The sequence below is a fragment of the Callionymus lyra genome, chromosome 2 (assembly GCF_982586985.1).
Source record: "Callionymus lyra chromosome 2, fCalLyr1.hap1.1, whole genome shotgun sequence".
Lineage (NCBI taxonomy): Eukaryota > Metazoa > Chordata > Actinopteri > Syngnathiformes > Callionymidae > Callionymus > Callionymus lyra.
In genome coordinates, this window is record NC_141819.1 from 17,769,759 (window position 1) to 17,782,227 (window position 12,469).

The 12,469-nt window shown below is 39.5% G+C and overlaps 1 protein-coding gene across 1 annotated transcript in view; it reads right to left on the reverse strand.

Moving 5' to 3' along the window:
• Nucleotides 1–2,243: 2,243 nt before the first annotated feature.
• The window catches only part of shisa9a (shisa family member 9a), a 56,170-nt gene continuing 45,944 nt past the window's right edge, over nucleotides 2,244–12,469 (reverse strand). Inside the window, exon 4 of the mRNA XM_087783790.1 lies at nucleotides 2,244–7,985. Coding sequence (XP_087639916.1) covers nucleotides 7,162–7,985 — 824 coding nt within the window. The 3' untranslated portion in view covers nucleotides 2,244–7,161. The remainder of the gene's footprint in view (nucleotides 7,986–12,469) is intronic.

The window sequence follows — 12,469 nt, forward strand, 5'->3', positions numbered from 1 at the left end:
AGCAACAGTCTGGAAGGATTTCTCTCCTCTGGTCCTGAACCGTGTGTTCAGGAACCATCAGTAGATTCTGATCCACAGACCTCAGAGCCCGAGCTGGGGTGTAAGGCTGGATCAGATCACTGATGTAAGGAGGAGTCTGACTATGAATAGATCTGAAAGTAAGAACCAGAAGTTGATCCTGAAAGAAACTGGAAGCCAGTGAAGAGTTTTAAGGATCGGAGAAATGTGAGTTCTTCTACTAGAGCAGGTCAGAATTCTCGCTGCAGTGTTTTGTATTAACTGCAGGCGAGACAGATCCTTCTTGTTAAGGATGTCCGTGAGCCTGAAATTAAGTCAAAAACAGTAGGATCTGGGAATTCCTAGAATCCTCTTGTTTGAATGACCTCACATTAAGATGTTGGGAGTTCTCGGTGAACTTCTAGGATGTAGAGTATTTCCCTTCCATTATTTGAACCTCCTTCATAATCCGATTTTTACATTAGGCCACTTCCTCTTTGTTGCCAGTAAAGTTACGACTCCTCTCCTGCAACTTGACTCAGAAAGAAAAAGTCCATGATTCCGACCTTCAGCTTGAGTCATAAGAGATTTTCAAGTGTTTCTCACATAACTGTTGAAAGAATTTACGGCCAGAGAACATCATATTTTAGTTGATGTGTTCACAAGTCAGATAAAAACACTGCAAATTAAAGCTGTCAACTCCTAAATACTGAGAATGTTTTTCCTGTAAATCAGTTTTCAATTATATATTCAACCAAATGAAGATAAAAAACACTATTTTTCGAAATTATAACTATATTGGAACTCTTTGGAGTGATGTTTCTGTAAAATTGGACCCCTGTCTGGTTTAACTTCCTCCAGTGTGGTCCTCTTCCAAAAAAGGTTTGGACAGCTGGTCTAAACGGACCAACAAGTTAAACTAAAAAATGTTCTTCAACTGAATCATCTTCAAGCTGCTGCATAATTGATCGAAACATACTGTGTAACTTTAAATCGTTTCTCGTGAGAGAAAAATGCTGCCACTGGGTTTGTTTAGCATAAACTCATAATCAGCCCTTAATTATTCAGAATCCTCCTCCGTATCAAATATTGATATTCAGTACCTTCTCTGTCTATGCTCTGCATCGAGCTAAACCTCCCGGCACCACTGCACGGCCTCACGGTGCTCGTATTAAAGACAATGAAAAAATACAGATCTCTCCTGAGCCTCTGATGGAATATCCCCAACTCTTATTCCACTTTCTTGATTTTTATGGTCTTCAATGCGATTATTTTCTATTTTTAATGGACTTATCTGACAAAATATTATTAAAAACAAGATCTATTTTGTTCCAGAAGCAGTTTGTACCGTACTTTTGTTGACTCCTGCAAATCCCACACCCAAACCCAAGGAAGCAGGCGCAAACATCTTAATGGAAACTTTAATTAGGCAGAAAAAATAACCAATTTTAACCATTACATAGATCACAATGGACAGCTCATGAGCTTTTTGATCATCGTAATGCAACCAGCGGCAAAACCCTTGAATACAAATTGCCACCGAAAAAATAAATCATCTCATCCGACTCTACTAGTCACTTTTCAACGGGAGAGTTTGGACCACAAACTGATTCCAAAAATGAACAAACCAAATGTGATGATATCAACGTAATATAATAATGACAGTTTCAAAACCAAGTTACAATGCAAATGAGAGTGATTACAGCTTTTTTTTAATATCAGGCTGAACATGATTTAATATAAATGAAACATTTCCTAATTATATTATAATTGTAAAATGAGGAAAAACAAGCATTCATATAGATCCATCAATCCAAAAAAAATCATAAAGGAATTACCTTATAACATTATATTAGATGTATTAAAATAGTGATGCACGAAATGGTTCTAAAAAAGTCAAGATTTCAGATTATTCTAATTGTTTAATTGGGTTTTTAAGGTGTCAAACACACTTTTATTGGTTGGCTGTAGATTTGAGTGAAAGCAGAGACTCTCTGCATTTTAACAAGCTGGATAAATAGTAAGTCCAATTTGACAATCAAGATCAAATGAGCAAAAAAGGCTAATAATGAGATTTAAAATATATATATATTTGGTTGTGTTTGCATTTCTATCTCCAGTCAGTCATTTTTATCAGATTTTGAATCACTGATATAAAATACTCCAGATGGTCCGCAGCGACTTGATTACTAATATAAATAAAGGTTTGATGCTGACTGATGAAAGGAAATAAACAAAACCAACAATTATTTGTTAGACATTTTTAATGGTCTTTTAAGCAATCGTCTACACACGTGTGCGTTCACTCCTGGAGGAACATGGTCGATCATACAAAGCCCATATATTAAATATTTAAAATGTAAACAAAAAACACATTTTGCATCACTATTTTAAAGTGTATTCTAGGTGTTTCATTTTTGGGTTACACAAATCAAATATGACGAAGGCTATGCACATTGCAACACAATCTTGCTAAAATGCACATCATGAGTAACACTGATAAGGTCAATAAATTCGGTGAATATAAAATATTTCCACAAATCTCACTTGAACAATCTTAGCAAACCTTTTTTTTTTTTTGTGGCAATAAACTTTACATATGTGGTAGAAGGTGCAAAAAATAGATCTCTGTGGATGTCGTTAAAGGTTTTCAGCAGGCAGTGCTGGACCGAGTTGTTTGTGATTTCTTAGCAATTATCTCTTTCACAAGAACAAAATAAAAAAATCTGACCTAAACTGAAACATTTGGCTCTGAACTACACAACTGGTTATTCTTTTGTTTCTGCAGTGGAATGTTTTTTTTTCTCTCGACCTGATTCATCTGAAGTAAAATGTCAGACATGGCTGCTTCCGAAAGTCAGTCATGTGTGCTATTGACCCCATCTTCTGTGACCCTGCCAGTGATACCGATTCCCTCTCTCGCTCTTTTTCATTTTGCTATGAAGGAAGGGCCCTTTTTTTTTTTTGTTTCTTTACACAAGGATTCCACCTTTCGATAACAGATGGTTCCAGTGGCTGCTCTGCTTTCTCACTCGCTGACTGTCTTTCCGCGAAGACGTATCAGCGAGTGGTGACCAGGACGGATCATATTTCCACGTTTCCGCATTAGTGGATAAAGTCAATGGGGTCTGATAATTTACATCCTGAGCGAACATTGACCCACTTCTCTGTTACATACAAAAAAAAAAAAAAAGCAAATCATTGATTATTCTTGTTCAGTGCTTTTCATCACACGCAAAAACACCCATAAAAAGTGAGTAAAAAGGTGTGCGGTGTTCAAAAGGACACACGGTAATATCAAATGACAACTGAATTGCATCTTTTGGCACACAGAATCAATCACTGGTTTTTTTTTCCGGCTGGAACGCTGTACACGGGGGGGATTCGTGGCGAGCGTGTGTCATCATGACTGTACAGATTCATCACAGCTCCGGTTGTGTGTCGTCCAAGACATTTCTGCGAAGCTTGACAATTTCAAACATGGAGAAAAAGCCCAAAAACATGAAAAAGGAAAAAAAATAATAATAGAGAAAAAGTCTGCTAATACTTATATACGTGTATATAAAAAAGCATAATAGTTCTCGCTACAAAGGGGCCTTAGGTCTGGAGTTTCACAGTCTTTTGTGTACAACAGTACTGAGTTTTTAGTCTTTGTGTAGCGATGCAGTAGCGCTCTGTACATGTGTGTTTGTGATGAGATACTTTTTAATGCCCTGGCGACTTCCGAAATCCAGTTCCATGCTTATTTTTGATCTTGCTTTTCAAATAATGTGACAGCTGCAGGGGCGTCGCAGCATGTGGTGCGAGAAATATCTGCGCCGATGTCTGCTCTCATCTTAACTGGCTTAATTTTTTATTCATGTGTGGAGGTTGTTTTTTTTAGGAGCCATAGTGGTTGCCCTTCATTTGCACCGCTTATAAACATCAAGTTCCAGGAGACCGCCCTTTGCCAAGACTACCTCAGACAACCCCAAGTCAGAGTGTTGGTTGAGGGCCCAGATTAGAGGGAGTATTCTGACTATCTGAAGAAGTTTTTTGGGTTTGTCATGGAGATGGATTTTCACCGCCAATATTGCTGTAGGTCTTTCATGTACCGTACTACATATTAATGTTATTGAAAGACCCTTATGCATACCATCCTACTTCTGACACCATTTTTTACAGAAATCGATCATGACCTGTTTCAAGGTAACCTACGCCTCTGAGAGCTTTGGTAGTCTCAACCTTCATTGGTTATCCTTCCACAGCATCTTGACCCCTTTCATTTTGGCAACACAGTTCCTAATTACTGGCATTTTATCAGTATCTTTTGCTGTAAGGTTTATGTTTATGGCATTTAAGGGTTTTAAAAATAACGCAGCTCTTAATGCCGACCAAGACCTAGTTGGGTTTTTCAGCCAACCAAGGAATTGATTGTATTAAGATGTCTCCATCGTGCCATCATGACCAAGAATATTGCCGCAGATATGCTAAATGTTGTTTTGTATTGACGGCCATTTTAATGTCTGACATGTCAAGCAGACTTAAATAAAACGTTTGTTCTTATTGGTATATAATCACAAGTGATGCTAAAGATCCTGCCACTGGTCGTGAGCAACATTCTACGACAGCTGAACCTCAACACGTGATTAAAACAGCCAAGATCGTAAAACATGTTTTGGCTTCTGCTCAATTCAGACACTCAACCACTGCTCAGTCGTCTCGCCAGAGTAAAGATGATGTATCATTTAAAAGCACTTTTGATTTCCATGCCGAAACAATAAGTGGCTGCAGATGATGATGAATCACATGAGAATATGTAACACGCTGCTTTGATCTGTTTGTCAGTGGAAGTTTCTTAACCCAGATTATCATTTTTCCCATTTTTTTTTCACCAGATGCTTGCAACGTTTATTTCAGCCATAGCTGGAATGAAGTTCGTAATCGCGTCGAGCTTGGTTCTTTACGTCGACAACAAACGGTGGAAGCGGATTTCACGCCCACCTTGTTTCTTCTGAAGCGCCCCCTTTCCAAGGAAGAATGATGATTGGCTGGTGTGACTTGAACCCCTCCCTCTAACTTAACACCAAAGAGGCTAGAAAGACACAGAAAGTCCAGGAATACACTTGCAATGCATTAAAAAACAAATGAATAACATGATAATTAACAATAATCTCAAGAAAAAGTAGTTAAAAGGACACGTACCACGTACAGTTCCATTATTAAAAGAAGGCGTAACGCTTGACAAACTGTAACTGTAACAGTTAGTGTTAGCAATTGTTGCTACTATTTCCACTTGTATACCTTCTGTGTGACATAAAAAGTTTTGAAAATGAGTTATTGGCCCCAAAAAAAGATAAAGTGATGTTGATATCATTATATGTGTGAAAGTAAATAATTTCAAATACTTTTTTCCATGTTGGCAGTAATATAATGACTATAGGAATGATAATCGACATTTCGAACATCAATTGCAACACATGCAATGTTTTAATTGTAAAAAGTTTTAAGCAAAACTTGTACATTTGAACCAAACATCACTGTTTATGCTAGGTATGCTATTCAAATGTTTAAAATACTTAAAGAAAATGAATATTTGAAAGCAAGTATATTCCTGCCTTTATTTGTCATACTTCTCGATTTGCTCTATAGAGCTCCGACATGAAATGGTAGAAAAAATAAATAAATAGATTAGTGGCCACGAATATTAATATTGATATTTTACAAAGCTTATTGTGTTGCGGCTACAGTAGCAGACTTGCTCTCCCATGGCTTCTTTCTTTTTGGTCAGTGTTGCGGCATTTGTTATACTGTGTATTTTGGCATTAGTCATAATAAGAGTCATTATTTTAAGGAATAAACTCTCTAGTGTCACATAATTGATACCAGAGAGTTTTTATTTGAACTCTGTATTCTGCGATTCCTTAGCCTAGTAGAGATATTACAAATTTTTTTGTTACAAATCTGAATATCTATACATAGATATTACACACCATGGTAAAAAATTAAATAATGGCCACAAATATATTTAAAAATATTTTACCACATCATGCCTTGGGCTTCATAGTGCCTTACTTTTGGTCCCTAAGGCAGGCAAAATATTCATAGTACTGTACTTTGATACAGAAATTTGGATCAAATTGTTTTGGGAAAATCATATGGCAAGGTTTTTATAAATATTAAAATTATATCCTTATGTGAAAAGGTAGTTCCCTGCCTGCCAAAAAAATGTAGATTAAAATTTTTACTTGAGAACATGTAAGTTAATGGAAAGGAAATCATAAACATAATATTAAAACGATGACAAAGCCCTAGTGGGTAACGAATGTCCCAAAGTGTCTGCACATGCATGATTGTGCACATTTGTGTTTATACAATAATGATGCACTAAAGAGCTGCTGCAACATCCATATACCGACCAACCATCTACCTCCTCTTCGCCATCTCTCGACATGCAGACAAGATCCAAAACAATGCCATTCCGACTCCTTCTTCCGTCTGCAGCCTCATAGAAATGAGCGACCTTTAGCTGCAGAGATTTGAAAGCACTTTTGAATAGCTTTACTACAAAGCCCGGCATGTCTGCAGTCCAGAGCTTAGCACCAATGCCATGTATCTGTTTCTAAGCCCTCAAGAGATTCGTAGTTGAAGCGTGAGGGAATGATATTTTTCTCCAAACCAGTCGGTGCTTTCTCAGGGTCTGTGAGTGAATTCGCCGTGTTCCTTTCCCACGATGCTTGGTGCTCTGCACTGGATCCTTCATATTGCTTCTGGTTTTGGTTCGGATAGCCCCAAAATTCATTGTCAGCAGTTGTGTCTTAATGGTGTTCCCTCGCTGAAATGTTGGGGAACATTACAGAGTAGATACTTGCTGTGTAAATGTGTACAGACATCCCTGCTCTATAGGCTTGTTGCCGTTACAGTCCCCTTCCGTTTGGCAACGTGATCTGTTGAAGAATTTGATTGATGAACTCTCTTTGAACCGAGGACTGCTCGGACACCCTTCCATCGTCCCTCAACAAAGTCATGACAATCGTTCACTAATACTAACAAGCCTCGACTTCTTCACAAGAACATACATACACATCTGTATTTATGACCAGCCCACGATTGGTTTCTCCACTCAGAGATGAATGAGACACCAGTCCACATGCACCCTTGGCCTCTGTTGACCGCGTAATCTTCTCACACAGTCACTTCTGTCTTGCTGTTGGTAACAAAGTAGGGCTGTGTGGGGAGGAAGTGTTGGCTGTGGCTGTGAACTCTGGTGCCGTGCAGTTGGTTTGGCTCCAAAATGGTACACTGAGGCCTCTTGTGCCCGTAGGTCTTTCTTCGCCCCACCGTCTCAGTCCCATCCCAGCCCTTCAACCCCAAACCCATTGCATGCCCAGCTGCAATCGTATTGGAACTGTATGCCAAAGAGCGGCCCATTGTGGCTGAGCTTGAGCCCATGGTCGTCTCCGACACCCTAGAGAAGCTCATGGATGTACCACCTGGCATAGTCCCTGCCATATGTGCCAGGGAGGTGGGGCCAAGCCCTGGCGGCTTGCTACTGTGGCTGTGAGCATGAGAGTGAACGCTGTGAGAGCTGTGGGCTGCATGGCCATGGCTGATCTTAGGTTTATGACCGTTCGGCTTCAGTCCCCCGCCCACGGCCCCGTGCCGTTCTGTCGGGAGTGTGGAGACGGAGGAGATGGTGGGCATCTCTGTGACATAGGTCGCCACCGGCTCTGGTGTCAGCGGGCCTAAGGAGGTCATTGGTGTGAGGGAGGTCATGTGTGTCATGGACAGCATGGGTTTCATGGAAGCCATTTGTGTGATGGTGGGATTCATGTGGTTGAAAGCCATAGGGTTTGATGCCATTGGGTTGGTGGTCATTTGTGAATTCATCGATGACATGTTGCCCATGGATGGTCTCGAGTTCCCCATTGGTTGAAGGGGAAGTCCGCCTTTCGTTGGCAGCTCCATCAGCCGTCGCTTGTTGTAGACCTCACCGTTGTACTTGGCAGCTGTAAAAAACACAGCAACAGAAAATATACAAGTTATAGAGGAGCAGTTTGGGAAAAGTGAATACATATTTGCTTTTCTTATGTTCTTATTGATACAGTTTTGGCAGATAGGAGAGTTTACACTGGTCCAAGATCAGTTTATTTTTGATCAATGTAAGTTTAAACTACCTGTAAATATTAAAGGAAGTTTTTCGGGAGTAGCAGGAATCTTATAGAAGAGTTTTTAGAAAGACTCAATATAGATGAATCGGAGTTTCAGTATTGGACACATCCTTCAAAGACCTAACCTAAAAAAGACACTTGGGATAAACATCACTTGCACCACATTCTACTCATTAGTACTAATGTAGTCAAGTAACTTGTCCAGTGTGTACTGGAGACAATCATTGATTTATTATCTAGAATTTTGTATCAGTCATTTTACAACTTGTCAAACGGTTATCTCTGTTTCCAGGAACTGTTATTGGGCCTTGAAAAAAAAAAACTTGATCCCACCTCACTCATATTTCAAACCAAAGGGTTTTTTCTAACCAGTGCAGCAACGTGTTTGTAGAACCAAACGTGTACCAGTTTCATGCATAGGTTACTAAAGGAAGGATTGAAATCCAGACTAAACCAACATAATTAAAAGATCTGCGACAATTGTGAGTGGTTTACAACCTGAGGATTTCCTCTCACTGCTCTGGTTTACTGCCATGTATTTATTCTCCTCTGTCACTCATTGTCACCCAGCTCCAGCTATCACTATGAAATATGTTCTGTCTTATCCGTGTTCACTGACAATTCATCCCTCTTTAGCCCTTCTTGTCTCCATGTCCTTGAAGATAAAGTTAACAGGCTCAGTGAGTTTGCTCGAACGCCGTATAAATATAAATCAACTTTATTGCTCTGTGAATGGCAGAGAGGCGAGCAGGCGGCCCGACGAAGGGATGGAAGGAGGTGTGGGGGGGGAGGAGGAAAAAGAGGGTCTGCGCCGCCGTGAGACTGCCCGTGGGGGATCGAACTCGCTCAGACGACAGGTGAATCAATCCCGAGGCACTCAGTCCAGCGGTGCACGCATCAAGGCAGAGGAGGTGAGCGGGAATGGAACACACAGCTGTAACGTCTGCCTGTGGAAGGCCAGCGTCCCACAGGGACTCACACACATTATGCAAAGAAAGAAAAAAAAAAATCAACTAGAGCTACTCTGAAGTCCCTGAGCGGCGATAACATAATGACCTTATTAGGATTAGACTTTCATTGCAGCGTGTCTTCGCTGTATTCAACCCAAGTGATGGACGTGCTGCCCTACTTAAAACAACTACAATCATCTCTCAGACGTTTAATTCATGCCGTCAACTGCAATATATTTCCGTCACTTACAGAACTAATGGAACCATTAAAGCCTACAGGTTTTTACAATAATAATGTGCTTCAATAGCCCCCTTTAGCGTTGAACCTGCTTACGTGTGTGGCATTCACACAAAGTACCAAGACCAACTCCTGGCCTGGAGTCGTCCTATTTGTCCCTGATATAAAAATGTTGTTTGGAGAAATAATGATCACTGTTTTCTCCTGACATTTACCTCTGATGATGATTTAGAGATCAACATTCCTACTTTCTTCAACCTCCCCTTTTTCTTTCTCATGCTGGTAAAGTTTCAGGCACTGATTGAGAATTTAAAGATTAAAATATTAAGTTATTTAAAAAGTGAGCTGAAGTAAACATTGATTAACAAGACAAATGTTTTTGGGAATAATTGTCACGACATAGAACAAGACCTTGTGATTTTAATATTGTTTCTGCCTCAACCCTGTGAATGAAGTAAGTGTGGGTCGAAACTACACAACGTGACAAAAATGTTTTAAAAAAAGGTTGCGCTGTCTTGAAGGAAGTGAATCTTATGGATGTTTCAAGAGTCCAGAATTCTACTATTTTATAAAAGATAGTTTTAGAAACTAAAAGAACCTTCTCTGGAAAAGTTTTTTTTTTCTTGTCTTTCCAACAATATCAGCCATTTAAAGCGAAGTGCATCAACTTTACACAATTTTATCTAGAAATTCAAGGACCAAGGTGATATGGTCGAAACACAACCACAGGTGACTTGAGTTGGACTCATTTTAAAGTATAAAACAAATGAAAGGGTTGATTTTATGGAAATATGGTCTTGTGTAGCCTGCAGTTGGGAAATAAAATGTCTTTAATTGACATTGTCCTTAACAATTATCTCAATTTAGAGTTTGGAACTTAATTTAACACATATTACATTTAACCAGACTGATGTTTAAAGACTGAAGGCAATTGAAAATGACAGACTTTCTCCTATTCGTCATTCACCTACTGGGTCTGATATTCACCAGACGCAGTATTTTTCACGGTTAATTCAAAGTGATACATCTAGTTATGGAGTATGTTGCCCGGGTAATCAACTTTTTGTTGAACCTGAAACCCAAAAAACCACATCAAAGTATCTTTCATTGCACCTGCCTTGTTGAAGAGAAGATAGAGGCGACTCTACAAGTACATCACTGAGAAACCTACATATCACTTTAATCCCAAGCACCTCAAAGTGAGGTACGCAAACATCTGGCCCAAAAAACTAACATCGGAAATCTTTGAGCTTGCTTTGATTTTACCACTTAGCCTTCCTGTAAGACTTGGAAGGAGAATCTTGGTGACAAAATGGTAGCAGGTAACCATTTTTCTTTTGAACCAACTAACCAGAAACTTCAATAAACAAATCAGGTTAAATGAAAGTACTGTATCTTCCCCTTTAATCTTCCAGTGTCGACGTTTAAACAGGACTTGTGAGCATTAGATGTGGAACATAATTGGTCATTTGGACTTTTCAAAGTACTTAAAGTTGATTCACAGCTCTGCATCAGGGGCCTTTATTAGTTAGTTTTAGTCCTGCTAGATGCTGTTAGAATCCAATAAAGTGACCTTATACCGATGCACTAGGGGACGTCGGAGAGGGTTATTGATTGAAGAAGTGCAGCTTATCAGGCGAGCTCTCCAGACCATTGGGAAAAAGGCAAAGGCAATTAAAGAAAAAGGAAAAAAGTCAGTTTGGGCTGTTGGGGAAAGTGTTGTTGATCGTAGCTGTGGTTGTAGCCAACAGGGGATTTACTGGACGAGGAAAAAGAAATTGGATAATAAAAATAATTTTATTTTTTTCTTCTATTTTTTAAATGGAATTTTTGATCACATCAATTTATCGGTAACCAGATACACCACTAAACATTTCTAATCAGTTTTTCATCAGGAAACACTTGTGGAATAGAAACCTGTCCGACAAGTGCAGGGCGGCTGTAGCAGGCGCCCTCTTCAATTAAAGATATAGAATCAGATAAGGGTGGATAGAGATCAGTCGGCCAATTACTCCGCGAGGAGTGATCTGGAAGAGTGCGAGTTTGAAGGAGGAAGGTCAGGGCATGAGGAGGAGATAGCAGATGTAGAAGGCGGATGCAACAAGGGGGGGAAAAAAAAGCGAACATAATGGCACATTGTGGGATGGAGATGATACAGGTGATGATGATAACGGTGGGCGGGAGCTTGACGGGAAGAGAAAGGACGGTTAAAGTCGAGGCAGACTGGACGAGTGTAGGAGGACACAATAAGACAGTGGAAAGTGGAATTAGCAAAGTCAGTTGCCCACAATTAATCAGAATTGAACTGAAGGTTTCACTTCGTCTCTGATGATTATGGTTTTCCTTAAGCAGAAGATGTTAAACATTCAAAACAGGTGGATAATTATTGCTAATTTGGGTTTTGATTGACTGCTATAAGTCTGTCTTTTTTTCTGTCAATGTGCCCAGTACCTGAGCTGAGAGCTGCTCAAACACCTACTGATTTATTTGTTAGAAACACACGAAACCGAGTCAGACGGATTTTATATTCCCTTTAATCTTGCCAGATTTCAGCTATATAGCTTCTTAATATATGTGTACACTTCACTCCCTACGGAGATCAATCCCCTCAATGTATTTTTAATGAGAGGACTCTTTTTGGTTTGGATTTCTTTCACAATAAAGGTTTGATATATTAGTCAAACGGAAACAAACTTTGATTTTAAGTTTACCCACCATTAGCTGAATTTAAACTGTGTCTAAACCAACTGTAAATCAATGGTTCAATCAAATCAGCACAGGTGCAACATCTGGTTTGGAAAAACGAAACAAAGGGCAAAAAGATTAAATTCATCAAGTGTTCACGCAAGCATGTTTGCAGAAAGCCTTGAAGCCAGCAGGTATTTTCTGGTCTTCAGACTTGGACGCTTGGCAAAGTGTGCACCTTCTGGTTGGTCCTGAAACAGCGTAACTAAACTAAGGTGAAACTCCTCCCTTCGAACCATGCGCATAAATAAATAAACACAGATAAACCGAACCCAGACGATAAACAACAAAGCAAAAAAACACCCACCAAAGTATTAATTTAACTTTTTGGGAAAGTGTACTAAGTGTGTTTATTTAAATGGGACTGTGACTTGGCTGGCCTTGATCAT